This window comes from Notamacropus eugenii, chromosome 4 (genome assembly GCF_028372415.1).
Source record: "Notamacropus eugenii isolate mMacEug1 chromosome 4, mMacEug1.pri_v2, whole genome shotgun sequence".
Taxonomy (NCBI): Eukaryota; Metazoa; Chordata; class Mammalia; order Diprotodontia; family Macropodidae; genus Notamacropus; species Notamacropus eugenii.
The window spans coordinates 138,137,021-138,163,084 of record NC_092875.1 but is presented as its reverse complement, the minus strand read 5'-3'; the positions used below and the strand labels follow the sequence as shown (position 1 = coordinate 138,163,084).

General features: G+C 36.4%; 1 protein-coding gene across 1 annotated transcript; it reads left to right on the top strand.

Annotated features, from left to right (window-relative positions):
* The first annotated feature begins 8,957 nt into the window (after positions 1-8,957).
* On the top strand, positions 8,958-18,258 carry LOC140502348 (protein MEMO1-like). Its single transcript, XM_072606576.1, has 3 exons — positions 8,958-9,315; positions 16,993-17,238; positions 17,792-18,258. The coding sequence occupies exons 1-3, from the start codon at positions 8,958-8,960 to the stop codon at positions 18,256-18,258; spliced, it is 1,071 nt and encodes a 356-aa protein (XP_072462677.1).
* The last annotated feature ends 7,806 nt before the right edge of the window (positions 18,259-26,064 follow it).

Below are 26,064 nucleotides of genomic sequence, written 5' to 3'. Positions count from 1 at the left end.
ACTGATAACTTCTGGTGGTACCAAATTCTGAATAAGATCTGAAAAATTAATGTTTTTTTTTATGTCACTGAAACTTAATTTTAAGATTAATGTGAAAAAATGTGGAAATCCCTAGATATTTACTACCTAGTAAAATGTGCCTATTTTATCCCTTTATATTTATTCATACCTAGACTATTTCCTTTGGTGAAACCAAAGTATATTATAACTTCTTAGCATAAGGATTGCATGACGAAAATTCACAAGTATTGATAGTCTCTGCTACTTCTCTACTTGAATCTACCTAACCTCTTGTTCTGATGGGTGAGTTTGCAGTTGCATTTGGTTTTCCATAGAAGTTGCAGGACTCCATCAAGGAATTGCAGGGACCCTGTAGAATGAGAGACTGGGATGAACTTACCTGAACATCGTTGGGGATACGCTATGCTAGCAGGATGCCTAGAGAATGCTAATGTGTCCTACTCAGAAAGGAAAACCTTTAGTTCAGACACCAGAAGGATGGTCTTTTGCCCTGAAGAAATCATTGGGAAAGTTTATACCCCGGACAGTTTTCTCATTTGAGAAAGGAACAAACTTTTAGGCCTCAATCCTTGTGGCGAGAGCTCCATGTAGCTTGCATAGCTTAGTGTAGCTGAGGTTGCTGTTTAAGAAAGAAGTCAATTCTCTTTGTCTTTACTCTTTCTCCTCTTCATGGGTTGAGAAAGCAAGCAGAGACATTTAGTCAACTTTTTAAAATGCTTATTTTGTTGATTTCTTGAAGACGATTAAAATTTTCATCTCTACATGTAAGATTGTATATAATAATGCAACAGTGACTGTCTTGAGATTTTGAACTTAATCCACTTTTGCTTACCAGAGACTGAGGTGATATATAAGGGAAGATTATGTCTCCCATGTGTTTGGGGAGGGAGTTTGTATTTGTGATTATACCTTATGAAGTATTTTTTTGTGTGCAAAAGCTAAACATCCAATGGCTAAATTGAACTTGGTTGCAGCACTTTTCCTCATCTCCACATTTGGGGCATACTGTAACAGTAAGCACCCCAACATACACAGGGGGTCTTCCTACTTCAGGTTCTTAGATCTGCATTTATAAAAGGAAAGGCAACTATTGAGGGGTTAACAACCACTTTAATCAAAGACATTTATCAATCCCTTAGTTAAACACATATATCATTTACCTAGTTCATGGGGGTCAACACCCTGAACCTCAAAGTAATCAACAGACATGGCTTCCTGTATCTGACCATAATGCAGCAGACAGGTGGAGCTGTCTGACCAGTTACCAGAGAGGGAAGCATGACATCTGGATTCTCAAAGCTGAGGGGCTCTCTAGCAACTTCTTAGAGTCCTCATCTGGTATTCAAACCTTATTACCAAAATCAAGCCCCAAAGTAAAGCACTGCTTATCTGCCTTAACAGCTATTCAATAAACATTTATTAAGTACTTATTATATGTTAGGCAGTGGGGCTACAATATGCTACTATATACTAAACATTGGGGATACAGAGAGGTAAAAGACAGACTTTATTCTCAAGGACCATACAATGAATTGGGAAGACATCATGCAAACAAATATAATCAAAACAAGCTATGTAGAGGATAAATAGAAAATAATTATATGAAAGAGACATTGGAAGTAAGAGAGGTTATAGGAGGCTTTGGGTAGAAAATGAGATTTTAGTTTGAACTTAATGGAAACCATGGAGTCAGTAATCCAAGCAGAAGAATGAGAGGATCTCAGTCATAGGGGATAGCATACACACACACACACACACACACATGCAAGCACACACCCCTATACACACTTGCATTCTTATACACATACAAATACAAACATGCACGTATATATATACATATATATGCATACATACTTGTATTTACTACATATAGACATGCTTGTATATACATGTTTTTATAAACACATGTACACATACATAAACATGTAAGAATATGTGTGTATACATATATACACACATATGTACATATACACATATATATATACACACACATATATTTATCCACAGAGACATATACACACATATATATTCCCAAAACTATTGCAGAGAATCTAGATGCACATATACATCCCTTTAAAGGAACTGGAGAGCTTAAGTAAGAGGCAAATGAAAATCTAACGTTTTTGACCTCCTAGTCAGTAAAGTACACAGTAATCTGTTTTTCATGTCATTCCCTCCTGTTTGAAATTTGAAATCTGTAGCAAATAAGTGAGAGTGAATTTTATGAAAAACAAAATCATCTTCCAAATTCAAAACAGTTTTCTAAGTTCTCTGAGGGGGCATAATGTTTCTATTTTTGCTTGTTCCCTCAGTGTTCTACAGTAAAGCTTCAAAAAAACTAATGTTCCATTATCATACATAATTTTACATGTATAGTTGAAAATCACCATTATTTTCTAATAAAAGACTTTACTAATCATATGACAATGAACAGTTCACAAAGCTCCCCAAAGAGCCCAACAAAATGAGGAACATCTTTAAAAGTTGACCAAATATGTCTACTTGTTTTCTCAACCCACAAACATAAGAGTAAAGACCAAGTGAATTGGCTTACATCTTGAAACTGGTCCACACTGGATTTTCCAAGCTGCATGGATCTCTCCATATAGGGATTTTGAGCTTCGGATCACCTTAGCATTATTTCTTTCTCAAATGGGAAAATTGACTTTGCTGGAAATTCCTTCAGTGATTCCCTCAAAGCATAAGGATATCCAACTGGACAAAAACTGTCCGTTTCTACACAGGATATATTAAAATACTTTAGGAGTTCCTATGGCATGAGTGATCACTGTAAATGCCCAGACAATTTTCTCTCTGTTCCTTATCCCAAAGGGCACCTCAGATTCCTCCATGGATCTTTGTAACTTCTAAGGAAATTCTCATGTTTGGAGTATATGTACTGATGATGATACTATGGCACTTCCTGAAAAGTGTTAATCATATAGTTATGAGTCTGTCATTCACTCCTTCTGAGATGCATACATGCTTGTTTACTCGATTAGTTTTATTTGCAAAATTTATGTTAGCTTCACAGAATTCCCCATCACTGTGATCAAATCAGATAAATGTTTCCCAGCTTTGACTTAAGTAAGCTGGCCTTCATTTGTCAGTCTTGCTTCATTCAGGGTTGTTATATGAATGTAATATCTGTTGAGTTTTCTCACAAGAACAATTGGTCTTTCAGGTCTACTATACTTTGTGGTATACATAAATGCACACATATTCTGTGTACTGATGGTGGGTACAATCATCTCCACAAAAGATTTTGTACAATTTTTTTGTGTGTGTTTTGATCACAGCATGGAATCCTCACATACCAAGATAAGCAGGCCAAGGTTAGCTGAAACAGACAATTTCTAAAGCAACTTACTTATGCTAGGAAGTGTGTGCTGCAGTCCTTTAGAAAGGGTACTCAGACACCCAGGGGACTTCGGAATCCCACTTGCATGCAGAGTTGTGACTACAATTCTCCGTGTATCTGCACCTGTGGCTTCATTACTTGCTTCTTGCCACAGGACTTTGAGGTAGGCAAAATAGTACAAATGGTACAAGTGATCTATTTGTCTTCTGAACACATTGGATTTAAGTAAGACAATATCTTGTGAAGTTGTCAGCCAGCAAAATTCAGTGGCAAGACAAAAGTCAAGATGACTGATCATATCTTCAGAGGCAGTGGATATCTTTGGCATTTACAGTCTCTAACCAAACTGTACGTGCTCCATAGCACTTGTTTCAGTTGCCTTCATGACAATTGGAACAAATTTTTCTTAACTGCCTATTTCACTGTAGGAAGTCTGTACATATTTGGGGTAGACACCTCCTAACTTGCTAATAGATTTCAGATTTGAACCCCCATAGTTGCCCCTAACCTAGTTTAACCACCTGGTAATACAGTTAACTCAGATGTGGCTGCTGAGCATGCTACAACTTCTTGGAACAACAGATTGGCTTGGCTGATCAGGTGGACACTATTGTTGGAAAGGAGCCCTGAAAGGGGCTCAACAACATTCTCACTAGAGCAATCACGTCCCTGCTGCAGAAGCTCCTAACAGAAAGCCCCGGGTGCTCTGAGGCAGCACCAGGCACTCTGATGCAGCAACTGCTCTGCGGTATCTCAGGCATATCAGCCCAGGACAGGAGTCCAGCAGAACCCAGCACGTGAGAGCTGTGGAGCCTCAGGTATATGCAGAGGCTACTCCTGAGACTATCAGCCCACAGATCAAATGTCTGTAAGTCATGTACTTTAACTTCTGGGAGCCAAGATGGTGGAGTGATTGGTAAATGCTCTACCCCTTCCCTTGTTGACATTGAAAGAGCCATAAAATATTTCCCCAGAAAAATCCTGGAACAGTGGGATCAGAAGAAGGGGCAAACATTCTCTTAGCATGTGAGGCTTGGCAAACTGCTAAGGAGGGTCGCTCTTGCTGTGGCTGAATGGGACTATTGCAGGATGCGAGCTGTCCCAGACAGTCCCCTTTAGTAAACCAGGAAGAGATCCTGAGCTCCATGAGGGTAGACCCCTCAACAGCCAACACCAGGACCCCAGGCATGCCTCAGCACCCCAGGGGAATCAAGAAGACACTAGGGCAGACGAGATTACCAATCCCTGAGCTTGCTTATGCTTTAGTTCATCAGAGGAGACTTGCTGTAGCCAGACTACCCCTTCCTGACACTTAACACAGCTAGTTCCAGGACAACTATGGGGAAACAAAGAAAGACCTCACCTGGACTCTGCTTTTTCACACCAGCCAGCTCAGCACCAGGTAAGCTGCAGTTTTTTAATTTCTACCTGAAAGAAGCAGAAGCCACAACACACAAAGCCTGAAATTCTAGGCACAAGAACTCTGGGACAGTTCTAGGAAACTATATTCTGCTAAAAGGCACCATAGACAATTAAACAATATCATTACTAAACATATATGCACCAAGTAGTATGGCCTCCAAATTCTTAGAGGAGAATTTAAGGGAGTTATAGGAAGAAATAGACAGCAAAATTATACTAGTGGGGGAGCTCAACCTCCCCATCTCTGAGCACGACAAATTTAATCCCAAAATAAACGAGAAAAAAGTGAAGGAGGTGAATAAAATTCTGGATAAGTTGGGCATGATAGATCTCTGGAGAAAATTGAATGGGGATAGAAAGGAATATACCTTTTTTTCTCAGTGGCACATGGCACATATACAAAAATTGACTATGAATCCAGTGCAGAAAGGCAGAGATAGTTAATGCATCCTTCTCAGATCATAATGCAGTAAAAACTTATCTGTAATCAATGACTATGGAAAGATAGACCAAAAATTAATTGCAAACTAAATCATCTAATCCTAAAGAATGAGTGGGTTAAACAACAAATCATAGAAACAACCAACAGCTTCATTCAAGAGAATGACAATAACGAGACAACCTACCAAATCTTATGGGACACTGCAAAAGCAGTTCTTAGGGAAAGTTTTATATCATTGAATGCCCACATGAATAAAATAGAGAAAGAGGAGATCAATGAATTGGGCATGCAGCTAGAAAAGCTCGAAAAAGAACAAATTGAAAATCCCCAAGCAAATACCAAATTAGAAATACTGAAAATCAAAGCAGAGATTAATAAAATTAAAACTGAGAAAATTATTGAACTAATAAGTAAAACTAAGACTTAATTTTATGAAAAGACAGCTAAATTGATAAACCTTTTGTCAATTTTATTGAAAAAGAAAGAATTAATGAAAAGGGTGAACTTAACTCCAATGAGTAGGAAATTAAAATAATAATGAGAAATTACTTTGCCCAACTGTATTCCCGTAAATTTGACAATCTAAATGAGATGGATGATTGCTTCAAAAAATACAAATTGCCCAGATTAACAGAAGAGGAAGTTGAATACTTAAATAACCCCATCTCAGAAAAAGAAATTGAACAAACCATCAATGTACTCCCTAGGAAAAAATCTCCAGGGCCAGATGTACTTACAAGTGAATTCTATCGAACATTTAAAGAACTATTAATTCCAATACTATGTGGACTATTTGGGAAAACTGAGGAAGAAGAGTCCTCCAAAATTCTACTTGTGATACAAATATGGTTTTGATACCTAAACCAGGAAGAGCCAAAACAGAGAAAGAAACTTATAGGCCATTTTGTCTAATGGATGTAGATGAAAAAATTTTAAATAAGATTTTAGCAAAAAGAATACAGCAATCTATCATGACAATAATACATTATGATCAGGTAGGATTTATACTAGGAGTGCAGGGCTGGTTCAATATTAGGAAAACTATTACCATTATTGATCATATCAATAAGAAAACCAACAGAAACCACACGATTATCTCAATAGATGCAGAAAAAGCCTTTGACAAAATACAACACCCAATCCTTTTGAAAACACTGGATATCATAAGCTTAAATGGAACTTTCTGTAGAAAGTTCACGCCAGATATATTGGTCTTCCTTGAATACCTCTACAACCCATTCATTAACAATAAATATTTCAAGATAAAGAAAAATCATCAATACCTGATTGATCGCAGCAGAATGTGAATTCCCAAAAGTTCATAGAAAGATACTAAGCTGTTTCTGAATATTTCCAGAAGAATGAAGGATTGTAAAATTTTTGTTCTGCTAAGGAGATGTATTTGACAAAAATGCAAAAAATAAATCCTTGGAGAGTCACAAATCTCATCAAAGAGAATAAAAAAGGAAAAGAAAGAAAAAATACTGATTGGGAATGAAAATGCACAAAAATGATAGTACATTTCCTTCATAAAAGCAGAGCATTTTGAAATGGAAAACAGCTGAAAAATATCTAGATCCCAAAATAGAAGGAGCAATATAAGAAAACTTCCCAGAGCTATAAAAATGTGTATAACTTTGATGCAGCAATACTACTTCTAGGGCTTTATACCAAAGAGATAAATAAAAATAGGAAAAGGAGCCACATGTACAAAAATATTTATAGCAGCTTTTTTAGTGGTGGCAAAAAATGGAAATTGAGGGGATGTCCACCCATTGGAAAATTACTGAACAATTTGTGGTATATGAATGTAATGGAATACTACAGTTCTATAAGAAATGATGAATAGGCAGACTTCAGAAAAAACCTGGAAAGACTTATGTGAACTGATGGTGAGTGAAGTGAGCAGAACCAGGAGAACATTGTTCCCAGAAACAGCCATAGTGGGTGATGACTGCTTTTGATAGACTTCTCAGCAATGCAAGGACCTAAAACGATTCCAAAGGACTCATGATAAAAAATTCCATCCACATCCAGAGAAAGAACTATGGAATCATGAAGCAGGCTATTTTCTTTTTTATTTTCCTTATGTTTTTTTCCTCCTTTCTCATGGTTTCTCCCATTTGTTATAAATCTTCTATGCCACATGACTAATGTGAAAATGTGTTTAATAGGAACATATGTGCCCATATTAGATTGCATGCCATCTTGTAGATGGAGGGGAGAAGGAAGGGGAGAAAATTTAAAACTTATGGAAGTTAATCTTGAAAAAAAAAATTGAAAAATGTAAAAAAAAAGGCATTTAAAAAAAAAAAACTACCCAGAACTTCTGAAACCAGAAAACAAGTTGGCAATCTGAAGAATTCATGGACCACCTCCAGAAAAATTCAGCACAGCATTCACAGTCTAAGTGTTCCTCAAATCAAAAGTCCCAAGACAGAATCTCTCTAGAAGTATTCACAAATGTGAACGGCCCAATTTTATACCAAAAAAAGTCTCCACATATCACACTAAGTACCTGGACTCTACTGAAGGACATTTACTCTCCACACACTCAGGTTCTCTGGTATGCTTAATGGGATTGGGGGTGTCTGATCTCTCTTCAAATGACTCTATCCCTTAGCAGCATATCCTTCTAAGTCTTAAAGGTAGTCTATTGTGCCTCAGCTCCATTTGCCACAGACAGATTAACATTGACACAGAAATATTTGCTTCAAAATGTATAATCACAAAGGTTCAAAATTGCTTCCTCAATATATAAGCAACTGCTTTGGTGCAAGACAACTTTCTAATTTAACATAAAAAAAATTAAAGTGATTCTCTGACCAATAAAAGTGTGTTCCTAATATGAGGGGAAAGCTAAGCCAACAAATGGTTGGCAACAGGACAGCAGAAAAGAAGTGGATAGCTTTTTAGAAGTTGGGTGTACAACATTGCCTTTACTCATCTGGGTCAGGATACTCACAAACATCAATATTAGTTTGATGAAATGGCATGGAAATTCAGAAACTACTCAATGAAAAACATGAATTACATAGGATGTATCAGCAGGACAGTTCATCCATTTCTAAGAAGGCAGCATTTAACTCAATCGGAGTAAAGTACATATTAAACTCAGAGACATACAAAATTCTTGGATCTGTAAAAAAACAGATGAAGTATAGTTTTATGCTGATAGAAGCAATTCAAACTCCTTCATGATGGCCTGAATGCTAATTTAGGGCACCTATGGTGCTTCTCAATGACTCAGCTCTGATGGAGCCAAGTGATAAGGGCATGATCTTGGAGAAATGGGCTGAATACTTCCATAGCTATCTCAAGAGATCATCATGAATCAATGTTAAAACCAGTGCCCTTATCCCTCAGGCTGACATCAATTCTTCTCCAGCCAAACTTCCAAATAAAGAAGTTTTGAATGTCATTAGACTCCTCTCATGTGTCATAGAACCTGGTGCTGATATAAGACAGAAAGTCAGATGCTCATATAAAAGCTGAATGAAATCTTCCTGTTTATATGGCAAAAGGAGGATATCCCTCAGGATTTCAAGGAAGCCTCCATGACTCACCCTTATAAAGGAAAATAAAATAGGTTGTCCTTTGATAATCACAGGGCAGTCTCTCTCTTAGTTTTTGCTGGCAAGAATCTTGCCTGAGTCTTTCTTAATAGGCTGATGCCTCCTCCGGAATATTGTCATATATCCAATAGCCAGTATGGCTTCAGGAAGGATTTGTCAATATGGTATTTGCTATCCAACAGCTCCAGTAGAAGTGCCAGGAGGAGAACAGAAGTCTGTAGACAATGTCAACAAGATCAATACCTTTGATAATGTCATTCATGAGGGCTTATGGAAAATTGTGACAAAATTTGTTTGTCTGGAAAAGGCCAGTATTTTACACCAGTTCTCTGACAGCAGGCTTACATGTGTTCTGGAAAACAGACGATGCTCTTGGACCATGCAAGAAACCAGTGAAGTGAAACAGGTCTATGTGCTGGCTTCCATGCTTTTTAGCACGATGTTTTTAGAGACATTGTCAGATACCTTCAAAAAGAATGAAAATGGCACTGACGGCAAATTATTTAACCTGAAAAGAGGTTCAAACTAAAGTGAATGTAGAGTTGGTTAATGGCTTTGTTTACAGATGATTGTGAACTTGGTGCAGCCTCTGAGAATGAAATGTAACAAAATATGTATCAATTCTCTGCTGTTTGTGCTAACTGTAGTCTAACAATCAACAAGAAAACAGAGGTTATCCACCAGCCAGCAGCACACCATACATACATAAAATTGCCAGACATGGAAAAATTTTGAATATTTTAGATAAATTCATTTGCCTTGGCAGTATGCTTTCTTGGAATGTTCACATAGATGATGAGGCTGATGCATGCGTTCCAGAGATAGTTCAGTCTTTGGGAAACCCAAAGGAAAGTATGGTATAGAAGAGGTATTAGACTGTCTATCAAATTGGAGATCTATAGAGTCATTGTGCTGACCTCATTTTTGTATGCGTATATAACCTGGAAAGTATACCAGCACCATACCAAGAAACTGAATTGCTTCCATTTGAATTGTCAGTGTAGCACCAAAACAATATTCACACCACCTACGGGGGCTGTAAATATCCCCGCACAATTCTGAATCATGAAATAAAACAGACTCTCCACATGGAAGACATAACCAAAACATTTATTCAGACACCAGAAAACCAAATCCATCAAAATCTATACACAGTAGCAAAGCAGAGGAGAACACCATCCCCAAGCCTTCCCCCTGTGAGGCTTCCCACAAACTAGTTCAATTAAACAAATTACAAGCAGACTCCCTTAAACAAAACCATAAGAAAGCTCTTTCACTCACACTAGCCACCTGTGCTGCTTGCCAGCATCCTTCCTAGCTCTCACCGCTCTTTGACCAAATTTCTTCTCATCTGTGCTCTAGCTGCATCTCTTTATGTTCCACCCTTCCTGTTTCACCTGTTCAGCAATCTCCTCCCACCACAGGCTCCATGAGACTCAGACTTCCGTGTGACCCAGACTAGTCACATGGGTCTACTATTGAATCAGAATGATCTTCCCATTTAAATTACCATTACACCTAGGCAGATTCTAAAGATTACTTGGAAAGACAAGATTCCAGACATTGAGGTCCTTTATTGAGCTGAACTATGAAACATTCAAATTATTGCAGATTGCACAACTTCGAAGGTCTGCCTACATTGCTCAAATGCCAAACATAATTTTTCCTAAAAGAATACTTTATACAGAACTCACACAAGTTAAACATTCATACAGAGATCAGAAGTGATATAAGGATATTCTCAAGGTTTCTCTGAAGAATTTTAGAATCGATTGTGAGACATGGGAAACACTGACACAGGTCCACACAGTATGGTGTGCCTGTATCAAATAAGTTGTGCTCTATGAGCAAAAGAGAATGTTGGTAGCTCAAAAGTAACATGATAGCAGCACATTTACAGATATTTTCATCCCAAATATTTACATGGACTATTTGTGCCAGGCTTATGGTAGAGCTTTCCAAATTCACATGTGACTGATCAGAGACAGTCAGACACAATGTACCTTGACCCTGACTTAGTGATGCAATTTTAGTCCTCTTTGAGCACAAAGGACAACCACCAAATGATTTTATTTTCTGTTATTAATATCTTCCCTATTGCTTTATCTGCTGTTCTGAAGGTCTTTGAGTTTTCCTCCTTCTGAGATTTGCGAAAGCTTTCAAATTTTCCCCCTTTTGATTTTGCTGTTGCTCACCGTGTCAAAGTGTATCCTTTTTGGGTCTCCCTCACCATTCCTCTGAATCCTATAGTCAGTGTAGTATGTAAATTTATATATAGCCAATATAAAATAACAATAGTAGGAAATAAATGATAACAGAAGAGAACCTAGAAGTCAGATACAGACTATCACAAAGATCAAAGAAGGATACTTTGTAAATTTTATTACACATTTATCAAAAATTACACCCAGATACTATGTGCTAAATAGGGGAAAACATCTACACTTTACTGTTACAGCCTTTCTATTCTCATATGAAAACTTCGGAATAACTCTAGGCATCTGTTCTAAGACCAGCAGAACACCAAATGGTGTTAATAACTTTGAGATGGTGTGGTTAACCTTAAAGTTTTGCTAAAAGCTTTGGTATGATATGGATATGTTAATGAACAATTCCAAGGTGGTACTGATAAGAGTTATTTACCCTGTAAAATGAAACTCCAAACTCCTATTCTCCCCCAGCTCTCTTCCATCTCTATCTGGCTCATGAATTTGGATATTTCTATCCTAAACCTAGCAATGTGAGTTACTCTCTGCACTCTCCCCACACTCCCTACCTTTATCTACCACCCCACCCCCACATCCACAGTTTGTCTCTCTACCCTGCCTTCAGAAGTTGTCTCTGTATTTCCTGTGTCATATGCCCCTGCACTACTTGTGTCTTATTAACTTGTGATTGAAACATTACTCTTCATTGCTATCACAATCTTTCTCAGATAGAATCCAAAGAATTTGACATGCCTGTCCCATTGCATAAACTGTTGTTCTTTTTCTTTCAGTTTTTTAAGAAGACCAATATCATCATAAGTTGATTTGCCCATGAAATAAGTTTAGGAGAAATAGAATAGTGTCACTTAATCAGCCTCACTGACAGAGTCTTCAAAGTTCATTGGCAGACAAAGATGAATGGTAATGAGTTAAAAATACAATCATTTATAACTACTTTCCCTCTGTCAGAATTTCTAGTGGGCTGGAGCTCAACACTTTCTTAGCATCCTCCCTTGATAATTCATGGTATGCCAAATTTACCTGCCCAAAGTAGACAGAACTGGCATCAACTGAATGCTGGGTCCTTTCACTCAAATTTAGCAGACTTCCACAAAACCCTGCACACTGATCCTGCCATAATTCCCTAATTCTTGGTTATCAATTTTAGATCTTTTGCACACAGCAATGCCATACTGTTCAGTCAGGGCAAATACCTTTTTTTTTTCTAAGCCTTGGGAGGAGGAAGGGAAGTGGTTAATATAGTGGAACTTCATTGCAAATTGGTGAGTCTGCTTGTTCAGTCGTACCAGAGCTTGGTGGAGAATAGTCGAGGAGATTCTGAGTGAACAGGTTAAGGCTTAAGAATTAGTTTTCTCTTCTCTAAGTTCATAGAATTTTTGATGAATTAAGGTTCTTCGTGACCTATGCTGTGGAGGCAGATCTAATTTCATCTTTTGCTCATAGTTCTTAATTAGCAGGAGGTATTTGAGGTCATGAAAGTAAGAGTAAATTGGTACTGTCAGGAAAATCACTTTGGCAGTTGTATATAAGTTAGATTGGAGGAGCAAAGAGGTTTAAAGCAGGGATGGTGAAACAATGAGTAAGATATAACTTTCTTGAGGGAAAATTATTTTATTTTGTTCTGTGAAACCTCACCCCCTAACACAGAATTTGGAACTCAAATTCTCTTCCTTGCTTCATTTCCTCACCCTTATTGAGAAAGCAAGGACTTTGATATAGGTGATACATGCACAACCATACAAAACATATTTTCATACTAGTCATATTGTGGAAAAAAACAGGCAAAAAGGAAAAAGAATGTTTTAAAAAGTATGTTTCAATCTACATTCAGAGTCTATCAGTTCTTCCTCTGAAGATGGACAGCATTTTTTTTTCATTTTAAGTCCTTTGGAATTTTCTTGGATCATTATATTGCTGAGAATAGATAAATCATTCATAGCTGATCACAATAAATTATTGTTGTTAGTGTGTACACTGTTCCCTGGCTCTGGTTATCTCAATTTTCATCAGTTCATGTAAGTCTTTCCAGACTTTTCAAAAAAGTACTCTTCTCATCATTTCTTATAGGAGGACAATGGCATTCCATCACAATTAAATACCATAATCTGGTCAGTCATGCCTCAATTTATGGGCATTCCTTCAATTTCTGCTTTTTTTTTGCCAACACTAAAGAATTTTCTATAAATAGTTTTGTACCTATAAGTCCTTTTTCTTTTTTATTGCTTTTGAAAAAGAACTATGAGTGGTATTACTAGGTCAAAGGGTATACATGGTTTCATAACCCTTTGTTTATAGTTCCAAATTCTTCTACAAAAGGATTGAATGTCTTCTTTATTCCACCAACAGTGTATTATTGCATCCATTTCTCAACATGCCACCCCCCAGCATTTTTCATTTTCCTTTCCTTTCGCCTTGGTCAATCTGATAGATAAGGAATGTTATTATAAAATTGTTTTAATTTATATTTCTCTAATCAATAGTGATTTAGAGCCTTTTTTTTAATACGACTATCAATAGCTTTGATTACTTTGCCTGAAAACTGCCTGGTCATATCCTTTCACCAATTATCAACTGGGGAATGACTCTTACTTTTGTATATTTGACTCAGTTCTCTATATATTTGAAAAATGAGACCTTTAACAAATATTTAATTTTTTTCACAGTTTTGATTACTGTGTATTTCTTTCCATCATTTCCCTCCCCTATTTATCCAACTGTTTTTCTTCTTTAACCCTACCCATCCTCAAAGCATTGTTCTACTAAATACTGCCTCCTTAAAACTGCCCTCTTTGCTATCATCCCTCCCTTCTCTTATGCCTTTCCCCTCCTACTTTCCTTTAGGGGTGAGATAGATTTCTACACCCAGATGAATATGTAAGTTATTAACATCTTGAAACAATTCCAAAGATTCAAAGGCTGCCACCTACCTGTTTCATGTTCCCCTCCTTGGAAAGGTTATTTTGTGCCCTTATTATGTGAGATAATTTACCCCATGCAACCTCTCCTTTCTGCCTTCTGTCAATGCATTCCTCTTTTTCACCCCTTAATTTTATTTATTCATCTATTCATTCATTCATTCGTTCATTGATTTGTTTATTTGTTTATTTTGGGGGTCATCCCATCATATTCACCTCACACTCACACCCTCTGTCTAACTCCATCTAAATGCCCATACAGGAGTGCAAATACTTGAACCTTATTGAATTCCACATGATTTCTCTTTTCTGATTACCTTTCTATATTCTTTTTGAGTATATTATTTGGAAGTCAGATTATCTATTCAGCTTTGGTCTTTTCATCAGGAATTCTTGAAAGTCTTCTGTTACATTGAATATCCATTTTTCCCCTGAAGGATTATGTTTTGATCTTTCCTTTAATCATAGTAATTTTCTGCAGCCTGGTTCTTCTTTGTTGTTTGCTCATTTTCTTAGTTCATTTCTTGACTTCTAGCTTCACAGTAAAGTTGGACTCTGCTCCAGGTGTGAAGGGAGCACTATTCCAAACTTCAGAATTTTTGTGAAGCTACTTTTAGAGCTAGTTCTGGGAAATCTGTAAGTTTTCAGTTCTTCCAATGAACTACAATGTAAAGAGAGATGTGTTTACCAATTTCATGGCCTATGCTCTGGTCTGTGAGTGACCCCAAGCACACCTTTTAGTCCTGTAACTGGGAGGAGGGTCCCCAAGCCCCCCAAGGCCATAAGTTCTCATATTCTAGCTCTCCTCATCACCCTATGAATGCCATACAGAATTGTCACCTAGGACTATAACCCATATTCAAATGTATACAATAAAACAGAGTTTTGCACCCAGTGCTAGAAAAGAATTTCCTTCTATGTCCTCCTGACCAGTTGTCTAACCCTTTACCATGAAGGATCCAAGAGCTCCAGAAGCTACTGCTCCCACTACTGCTTCAGGTGACCCCAAGGTCTTCTGCTGGCTTGTTGGGACAAGGTCCGCACCAGTGCAGCTTGAAGTCAAGTGTCCTGCACTTTTGTCTCACTACTATAAACCTTTCCTAACAACCTTCTAAGTAGTCTTAGGCTAGGAAAATTATTTTTTTCCACTCTATGCTTTTAAAAATTCTGACTCTCCAGTATTTGATCTAATTTAAAGTTGTTAGAAGGAAAATTTATGAGAACTCAGACGAGACCCTAACTTTTCCCTGTCATCTTGGCTCCAACCTCAATGTTCATTTAATTAGCTATTTTTTCAATAAAAGAAAAAAACCTGATATTTAACTAAAACATATAGGTTTATCATTAATGTGGTGTTAATGGAATGGGTCGATCTTTCCTATGCATTAATAATTAAACTAAGTTACTTGCTTGAGTCACATGGAAACCTGAGTCATCTAAGACTAAGTCACATGGAATAGGAAGGGACTGAGCAAGAAGCAGTGGAAAAGGAAGATGGTGTGAGTTGGGTCTTGAAGAGAGGGAGAGAGGAGGCAGAGAGACAGAGACCAACTAGTGGGTGAGAGAAGAACATTTTGCTTAAGGGAGCCCATTTTTGGGAGGGCCTAATGGAGGGAAAGCTTGGAGATGGTGATGCTCACTGCAGTCACTGCAGTATGTATAGACTTCTTGGTTACTGTGATGGATTTGGCTTTCTGGTATGTGAATAAATATCTTGGTTCTATCTTCAATATCTTGTGATTCAAACCTGAAAATATGCTGGAATATTCATAACTTTTACTGTGGGTATAACCTTGGAGATCCTAGCTTCAGAACAGAGAATTTTATTGACTAAATTAAGACTTTTGATCATTTGATGGGGGAAAAAAAATATGTGATCAATATTTTAAGTTAATTCTCTCCCTATATTTTTGATTTTTGGTAAGTCTCTCTCTCTCTCTCTCTCTCTCTCTCTCTCTCTCTCTCTCTCTCTCTCTCTCTCTCTCTCCCTCTCTCTTTCTCCCCAGCTGATTTAATTCTGGGGCCTCCCAAATATGCAACAACCACTAATTCCTAATTTAACACATTTATCTGGAACAGTTAGAGGATTTTCATAAAGTTTAACGCTTCATAAAGATACTAATTTCTCATAATTTACAGCAGTCTTATACATGTTTCTTCCAAGGATATATTCTCTGAACTTCAACAAAAGTAGACTCCAAGTGAAATTAGGGTAAAACAAATGACATTAAAACAATGATATCTGCAATATCTGCACCAATTTGGGAATCACTATATATTATCACTGTGACCATTTCAATTTTTTTTCAATAAAAATTTAAGGCAATCATTTGCCTCCTCCCCTCATTTTCTTGGTTCACAAATAACTGTCTAATTTTCTATGAGCATGTTTACTAATAAAGTGGAAAGTCAGTGAAATTTCTCCAGAAACAAAGAAGCCTTTTGAGATAGTTATTTTTCTGCTCCCAGTTTAAATAATTGTATTAAAATTGTCTATTGAACCTGACACCAGACAGTTCAGTCTATCTGATAACTTGTTATCTCTCCAGGGAAGCAATGAAAGCAGAAAGGCCCATTGCTTTATTCTAGGTCAAGCTCTAAATTTACTGCAGATCTTTTTCTATTTTAAAAGAGAACTAAGAGTAATTTTCAATCTATTACCTCTAATTTTCTAACTTTTTAAAGAGGATTTTTTTTCACTAAGCATGTAAAAAAATAACTGCCCAAAAGATAATAATAAGGTTCTTGCATTAATGTACTTTTCTTTACCTTGGTGACTTAGCTTTCTGAGTGCTTTCTTAAATCAATTCCCCTTACTATAGATGATTTATGTTTTTCTCTTTGTTGTACAGGAAAATTTCTCTGGGTTCCAAACTTCACAGAGGAAAATCTCAGAGAGTACAATAACACTCTCAGAGATAAATGATAATGGAAATCCAAGAACATAGCTAGGAGTGTGATTTCTTGACCTGTAGATAGATAATTCCTTCCAAAACTCCCATAACATATTGCTTAGTTTTATAAAAAGCATTGGTGGTGCCTCATCCCCTTCTCAAGCCATTCCTGCAGCCTCCATCTCCTCCTCCTCCTCATTCATCTTCGTGCATCATAAGCAGCACAGGTTCCAAGATATCCAACCGAGTAGCCTGCCAGGAAGCCAGTCACGCCAGGAGCTGGTACACAGCCTCAGGTCCTCAGCTGAATGTCCAATTAGAAGGGTGGCTTTCACAGGTACAGTCCACAAGAAGACCTACTAGAGCCATTATTGCCTCCCGTGTAGGATATACTTACTGTGGGTCTTATGCTGCTCGTTCTTACAAATAAGTGGATCCATCTATTACCTGGAGAATATTCATCCTTGGGCCTTCCTATCACACGCCCCTATCTTGATGTGCTCTTTCCAGTACATATATACATATATATATATACACACACACATACACATATATATGTATGTGTATATATGTATGCATATGTGTAAGTACATATGTACATATACATGTGTATACATGTATACATATACGTATCTATAGATCTATAGAAATAGATCTATATAGATATATATGCAGAAATATAGAACAGCTCTGTATATATGTGTGTGTATATATACATATATATGTATATGTGTATATATATATGTGTGTGTGTATATATGTATGTATATATATATATGTGTATATATATATATGAAACAACTTTGTATGACCTTCACATTGATTAAAAGATTTATGTAAAACTTTGGAAGACAGTAACGTTTGAGCACATATCTCTGCAGACAGATGAAGATGAACACAGTATTGAAATGCATTAGTCTTATACTGCTGAAGCCATGGAAAGCCATATGAGTGAGTTTACCATTAATCCTGTATTGGTTGGAGCTCTGAGTGAGTCAAAAGAACAGAAATTCGGAAAACTCTTTAGTAAATGTCTAGTGGATTCTTGTAATCTCTTTGTGGTTTCTTCTGATTTCTGCCATTGGGATCAAAGGTTCTGTTACAGTTACTATGATGAATCCCAGGGGGACCTTTATAGATCCATTGAACATCTAGATAAAATGGGCATGAGTATTATAGAACAACTAGATCCCATATCTTTTAGCAATTGCTTGAAGAAATACCATAGCATAATATGTGGAAAACGTTCCATTTGGGTGTTACTAAATGCAATCACAGAGCTCCAGAAGAATGGAATGAATATGAGCTTTTCATTTTTGAATTATGCTCAGTCAAATCAGTGCAGAAACGGACAAGACAGTTCAGTGAGTTATGCAGCTGGAGCACTTACAGTCCGATGAAGCTCTGCGTATTCAAGGATACCACCTGCACATACTCATTCTCTAAATTGCTTCCCAGCATAGCCCTTACAAAGATGCAGTTCCTGGTCTTTGGAATACTGACATCTCAAAATTGATAGAACTTTCTTCTCCTCCTTTTCTAGTAGGTGTAGTCCTTCCTTAATTTTAGCTCACTATGAAATGTTTTCTTGTTTAGGACAATGGAAGGAAGGAAGGCTGGCATCAAAATATTTTATGATTTAAAAGTGATGATGGACGTAAAGTCATGGTGGCATATAGTCCATCAAATACAATCTGTAAATCATTTACCATATTCTAAATTTGCACTCTTTGCAGATGTGTGCACATATATTCACCTTTCAGAATAGTTTTGCAAATTATAAACAAGCAAAAAAAGATGGAAGCTTTTTAATAATGAAAATTGCACTTATAAAGGATCTGTATTAGAATATTTAGTTGCAACTAAAAAAACATTATTTTACATCTTCAGAAATTGGTATACCATCTAATAAGCATTGATTTTTCTGAGACTGACTTAAATCCCTCATTTTCTTAGAAAATAATATTCGTACCCAAATTATTTTCAAAAATAGGGGAAAAATTAAGGTAATAAACACCTAACACCTAAACAAGGGAAAGATAATGTTGATATAGATCAATTTCAATCACAAGTATTGATTTATAACTGTTAAATACAATTTGGGTAAAAATAACTACAACAGTACACCTGAAAAGTATTTAATATCACCAAATTGACTTTTTATCTGGAATTTTAAGTTTTAATTAGTAATATGAATAGTCATATCAAAAACACAAACATCCCAAAGTATATAATAACAAAAATTGTTAGAGAAAAAGTATCTACTAAAGGAGAATACTAATTTTTGAATGAAAGAGTGGTCCTTGTCCTTAATTATTCTCTCCCTATTGGAGGAGATAAAGGTTCTGTGCTGAGTGAGGAGCAAGGTAGAGTTGGTGAGCATCCAGTTTTAAGTCAGTTCCTCTTTAGGTTCTCTTGAAGTGGGAGTCTCTTTTGGGGGAATCTCCAAGTGAGTGTATTCAGGTTTAGAATCATCAGCTTCCAGTTTTGAGAGAAGATGGAGGTTTTCAACGAAATTTCAGGTTTTCTGAAGGAAAAAACACTGAAAAGATATGAGAAAAATGTGCAGTCTCCATCATACTTCTGTACTGAGCTTGGTACTCTAGGGATTTTAAGAAATTTCTCCATGGTTAAGACCTTGGATATTCTCTTGTAGTTGAACTTAGTTATCTCCTTACCAATAAGAAAACACCTACATTCTATAATATTTTCTTCTGTATTACTTCTCTGATTTCTCTTTTGTTATGATTTTATTAAAAGAACTTCTTTGCCACTGTCTATATGTGTTCATTTTATAACTGTTATTAGGTAGGAAAGTAGTCAAACCTTGGAAATATAGCTTGTTGCCTTTACCTTCCCAAAGAATTCTAAAAGTGATTTAAAAAATTATTTAAAAAATGATCACAAGTTACATAGAAATTGATTATATCTCTTTAACAAACAAGATTTAAGGAAGAAGATATTTAGCCTTCTACACCCCTTTCTCTTTGAAAAGAGCAGAATGGCTTCTGGTCCCAACTTCTTGTTTTCCTTGCTGTCGGGAACGAAAGTTTCCTTTGGAGAAGGGTGGAGGGAGAAGAATCTAGAGGTGACTATTCTGCCTCCCTTCAAGCCACATAAGGACAGACCTTGCTACACATTTTATCCCTCTTTCTACACGTGGGGATGCATGTGGCTACAAATAAGTGAAATGGGGGAAGACATTAATTTAAAACTTACCATGCACCAAGTATTATGCTAAGGAGGAGGGATACAAACTCAAAGGGGAAAGACAGGCTACGCCCTCAACAAACCAACATACTGATAGTGAAGAAGTAACATATAAAGAGGTCACTGTAGCACAGGCCTATGCTTATTATGGATTTTTAAAAATTTTGCCTTAATGGCAACTGCAAAAGTCAGTCTCCCCTTGTCTAAATTGGACCTAATTAGAAGCTCAATTTATGCTAAACCCTGTTGAATATCACCACAAAGGCTATTTTTAAAATATGACTAAAATATGTATCTAAAATAAAAATCTATCATTTCATTCAATATAGAATCACTGTAAATTTTTTCAGTAAATATAGGAGTAATGCAAGGATGATTCATTTCCATGATGAACAAAAATGAATGTTTAAAATAGTAAAAAACAAATCAAAACAAAACAAATTTGACTCCAAGAGAGACATATTGAAAGAATCCCCTCCCCCATCTTATTTGTTTATAGAGTTGGGACAGGAGTTCATGGGAATAGAATATTACAAATAACTAAAGGTTTTTTAAATCATTTATTGGCTTGACTGATACTTGTTTATTCTTCCTTCTTTTCTTTTTAAAATGCATTCTTTGTTATAAGGAAAGGTTAACGAGGAAGAAGGGATATAAAAGAAAATCTCAACAATGAAAAAACACAATATATTATTCAAAAATATTTTTAAAAAGATATTAACTAGAGACATCTAAAATAATATCTTTTAGAGGTCATATTTCTACAACATGCAAAACCAGTTATTTGTAGAATTGAAATAAATTTATTACGTCTTATTGAAGATGTATATGTAATCGGATGAGGAAGCATGAAATTAGAGTTTTACAGATAATAAAATATTCTACTCAAAATACAAAAGACTGTATAAATCACTGCTTTTGGGAAAAAACAAAAGGACTACTGAGGTTTTCTCTAACAATTAGCAAACTGTCAAAAATCACAACATGTTCGAACCATAAATGCTGAAGGGATTAGAGAAATATAGACATATTAGAATCAAGATTCAAAGGAAACTTGACAGGCTAGAGAACTGTGTTGAGTCTCAGAAGAAGAAATCCCAAAGGGATAAATCTTTATACCTGGGCACAAAAAAAAATCAGCTTCACAATATGTAACATGGATAAGGCAAGGGCAGATGGAATTTTAAAGAAGGGTATCTAGGGATTTGGTACAATGCAAGCTTAACATGAGTTAGCTATCTGAAGGGGATAACAAAAAGAAAAATCGTGTGGTGTTGGTCTTGTTTAAGAGGTCTTTAGGTTATAGGAATAATTAGGTGATAATTACGGTTAACTTTACCATATTCAAACTTCATCTGTTGCATTTGATTGAGTCATGGGCATCATGGTTAAATAAGATCATTAAGGAACCAGAGGAAGGCAAGAAAGATTTTAAAAGTCCTAGAGACTTTTGAGGGCTAGAGACATAATGAGACTTGGTTGAAGAAAACACGAATGTTTAATTAGACAGAGAGAAGTCTCAGGCAGACATGACAGCTAAATTCGTGTGTGCTAAAGGGTGTTATATCTTGGGAGAATTACATTTCTTCTACTTTCCTCAGAAGGCAGAACCAGGAAAAATTGCTCAGATGTTAGGATAAGGGAAATTGAGGCTGAATATCAGTAAAAAAAAACCAAATAAAAGAAGAAAACACACAAATATGCACCTCATCCTGATAATTACAGCTGTCAAAAAGTAGACTGCATTACCTTCAGATTTGATCTCATCCATAGACCCTTTAAAGGAAAGGATGAATGACAAATTGATGTTCATATTATTTAAAGGGAAGGTTGAACTGTGCTTTTAATTTTTAAAATTTACTTATTTATTTTTAGTTTTCATTATTTATTTCCCCAAGATTTTGAGTTCCAATTTTTTTCCCCATCTCATCCCTCCCCCACCACAAAACACTGTGCATTATAATTACCCCTTCCCCCAATCTGCTCTCTCTTCTATCACACCCCTCCCTTCCATTATCACCATCTTCTCTCTTTTCTTGTAGGGCAGGATAGATTTTTATACTCCATTACCTGTACTTCTTATTTCCTAGTTCCTTGCAAAAACAATTCTCGACATTCATTCCTTAAAAAGTTCCAACTTCTCTCCCTTCCATCCTCCGCACCCATCCCCGGGGAGAGGGCAAGCAATTCAATACAGGCTATAAATGTGTAGTTTTGCTAAAGACTTCCATAACGATCATGTTGTGAAAGACTAGCTATATTTCCCTAGATCCTGTCCTGCCACCTTTTAATTCTATTCTCTGTTTAGACACAGTCTCTCCCCTAAAGTGTTTACTTCTAATTATTCCCTCCTCCCATTTATGTTCCCTTCTATCATCTCCCACATCATTTCTCCCCTTCTTCTCTACTTTCCTGTAGAGCAAGATAGATTTTCATTTCAAATTGAGTGTGCATGTTATTCCCTCTTTAAGCCAAATGTGATGAGAGTAAGCTTCACTTTTTCCTTCTCACTTCCCCAGTTTTCCCTCCATTGAAAAAGCTTTTCTTTGCCTCTTTTATGAGAGATAATTTGCCCCATTCCATTTCCCCCTTTCTCCTCCAAATATATTCCTCTCGTCCCTTAATTTTATATATGTGTGTATGTATCTATGTGTGAGAGTGTATGTGTATAATTGCTCCAAATACCCAAATACTGAGAAAAGCTTCAAGAATTAAAAATATTATTTTTCCATGTAGGAATGCAAACAGTTCAACTTTAGCAACTTCCTTATGATTTTTTCTTTCCTGTTTACCTTTTCATGCTTCTCTTGATTCTTGTGTTTGAAAGTCAAATTGTCTACTCAGCAGTGGTCTTTTCATAAAGAATGCTTGAAAGTCCTTTATTTCACTGAACAACTATTTTTTTTCCTGAAGTATACTCAGTTTTGCTGTGTAGATGATTCTTGGTTTTAATACTAATTCCTTTGAATTCTAGAATATCATATACCAAGCCCTTCTATCCCTTAAGGTAGAAGGTGATAGATCTTGTGTTATCCTGATTGTATTTCCACAATACTCCAATTGTTTCTTTCTGGCTGCTTGCAATATTTTCTCCTTGACCTTGAAACTATGGAATTTGTCTACAATATTCCTAGGAGTTTTCCTTTTGGAGTCACTTTCAGGAAGTGATTGGTGAATTCTTTCAATATATATTTTACTCTCCGGTTCAAGAATATCAGAGCACTTTTCCTTGATAATTTCATGAAAAATGACGTTTAGGCTTTTTTTTTCATCATGTCTTTCAGGTAGTCCTATAATTTTTAAAGTGTCTCTCTTGGATCTATTTTCCAGGTCAGCTGTTCTTCCAATAAGACATATCACATTGTCTTCTATTTTGTCATTCTTTTGGTATTCTTTTGTAATTTCTTGGTTTCTCATAAAGTTATTTGTTTCCATCTGCTCCCTTCTAATTTTTAAAGAACTGTTTTCTTCAAAGAGCTTTTGAACCTCCTTTTCCATTTAGTTAATTCAGATTTTTAAAGCACTCTTCTCCTCATTTGCTTTTTGGACCTCATTTGCCAATTCAGTTAGCCAACTTTTAAAGGTACTATTTTCTTAGCATTTTGGGGGGACTCTTTAAGCAAACTGTTGAATGAACTATTTATTTTTTTTGGTATTGCTCTCACTTCTCTTCCCAATTGTTCCTCCACCTCTCTTACTTGATCTTCAAAATGCTTTTTGAACTTTCTGTGGCCTGAGACCATTGCATTTTCATTTTGGAGGTTTTGAATGCAGAACCCTTGATTTTATATCTTCCTCTGATGGTATACATTGTTCCTTCTCATCTGAAAGGATGGATTAAAATACCTGTTCACCAAGAAACTGACCTTCTATAGTCTTATTTTTTCCCTGTCTTAGGACATTTTCTTAGTCAGTTACTTCCTTTATTCAGAGGAGGGTATACTCTGGGGACCTGTATGTTCTCAGTTTCTCAAAGGTGGCACAATTTAGGGAGAGGAGTTACTATTCTCTTGGCCTACACTCTGGTCTGGAAACTACTTCAAGCTTTTCTGCCCAGGATCTTCAAGTAGAATCCCCTCTCCACAACTTCCTCCAGCTCCACCAGCCAGAGTTCCTTCTCACCCCAGGACTGCCACTCAGGGCTGAGACCCCTATCAGCAGCTCAATTTCCCCAGAGTCTTTAGGTCTGAGGGCTCCAGAAATGCACTCTGCTACTGTCGCTGCCTGGGACCAGAACTAGGGGAGGATCCTATTCCCTTCTCACCCAGGTAAAATAACTTTCTCACTGACCTTTGAAGCTCTGGGAACTACAGTTCCTGCATGTATCACCCTGCAGTGTACTCTGGTCCTGTGTCTGCCATGCTGTGCAGCCAAGACTGGGGTGCATTCCACTTCAAGCTTAGTGCAATAATCTTTTCCTGTCAGCCTTCCAGGCTACCTTCTCTTTCATTCTGTCGCTTTGTGGCTTCTGCTGCTCTAGAATTTCTTTAGAGTCATTTTTTACAGGTGTCTTATGAGCTGTGGGGGAAGAGTCCTTCTACTCCATCATCTAGGGTCTATCCCCCGTTGTTCAACTTATAGTGAAAATTCTTTGAGTCTATGGGCAATAACAGATAACTAATAAATTCGACTATGACATTTGAATTTTGTAATTCTTTAATACATTCTTTTTAGGCAGTGAATTATTCCAGACATTCTGGAAAGCAGTAAGAAATCATGCAAGCAAAAAGAATAAAATGTAAATGGATTTTTTCTTCTGACATCCAATTTCTTAGTATATATCCCATGGAAGTCAATGTTAAATGAAATACTTTAGCATTGTGAGGAAAAATTGCAAAGAAATTAGATGCCCATTAATTGTGAAATAACCAAACAACATGTGTTATATGAATACAATGGAACATGACTTGTGCCATAAAAACGATTAATATGAAAGATAAAGAAATACATTCAGCATGAAGTCAATAGACACGGGAAAACAACATAAATAAGTTCATTGTAAAGAACAACACAAGTGAAACTGAATGCCATAATACTGTAAGGATTGAACTATGTTGAGAATAAAAGAGATATGGAGAGACATTTTCTTTCTTTTTTTTTGCAGAGGTGAATTACTATGAATTGAGAACATTTATAATTTCATGTAATTCACAGAATTTCAGATTTGTTTGATGTATGTGTTAGTTACTGAACTATTATCTCTGTCTTAAAAATAAAAAAAAAAAGCTTTCTTGGAAGGAATGCATCTGGGAGGAGGATCAGGGAAGGTGTTATATCAGAACATAAAAAAAAAAACCAAAAAACTTTGTATAAGCATAATCCAAATAAAATTTTAAATTTTAAAAATTATTTTTTCCTGATAGTATGGGAATTAATTTGAACATCTACTCAGTGGCTATTGAGTTACTTCTGTACCTGCTCAGATTGGCTGGTCATACAACCAAGGAAATGCCTACTTCTATTACTGCTTCAATTCATTTAGAAGATGATCCTATAGCTTGGGCCACCTGTGTGCAGGGTAAAGAGCATAGAGCTCCTAGTGTATGCCCACCTAGTGCTTTATCACTTGCCTGTTGCCACAGAATTTTGAGGTATGTAAAAATGGTATGAGTGACATGTTTTGACTCACACAAATTAGAATTTAGTGAGGCAGAGTTATGTGAAGTCATTGGCCTCATTCTCTTTCAGAGTAATAAAAATTCAATGGCAAGACAATAGTCAAGATGACTGGCAATGAGTAGGAATACAGTGCATGATCTTGGCGTATTTGATGTTTAACCAAGCTTTAAAGTCCCCACACAGTCTGCTTCTGTGGCATTCATGGCCCCTTGTAATGAAGAGCTCACATCTGCCTATTCTACAGAGGAAGTCTTCAAACACTTGGCAAAGATAGTCTCCTAACAATGAGTTTGAGGTACCTTGGTCAGACTTAACCTGGTTTAGCCCATTTGCCAAAAATATTTATGAAGATATGGCCACTGGGCACAGTAGTACTT

Coding starts and splice junctions, on each gene's coding strand:
- LOC140502348 (XM_072606576.1), top strand. CDS start 8,958: ATGGCTTCAGGAAGGATTTGTCAATATGGTATTTGCTATCCAACAGCT. Junction 9,316..16,992: donor GAATGAAAATGGCACTGACG/GCAAATTATTTA, acceptor TTTTATAAAAAG/CATTGGTGGTGCCTCATCCC. Junction 17,239..17,791: donor TAGAGCCATTATTGCCTCCC/GTGTAGGATATA, acceptor ATACTGCTGAAG/CCATGGAAAGCCATATGAGT.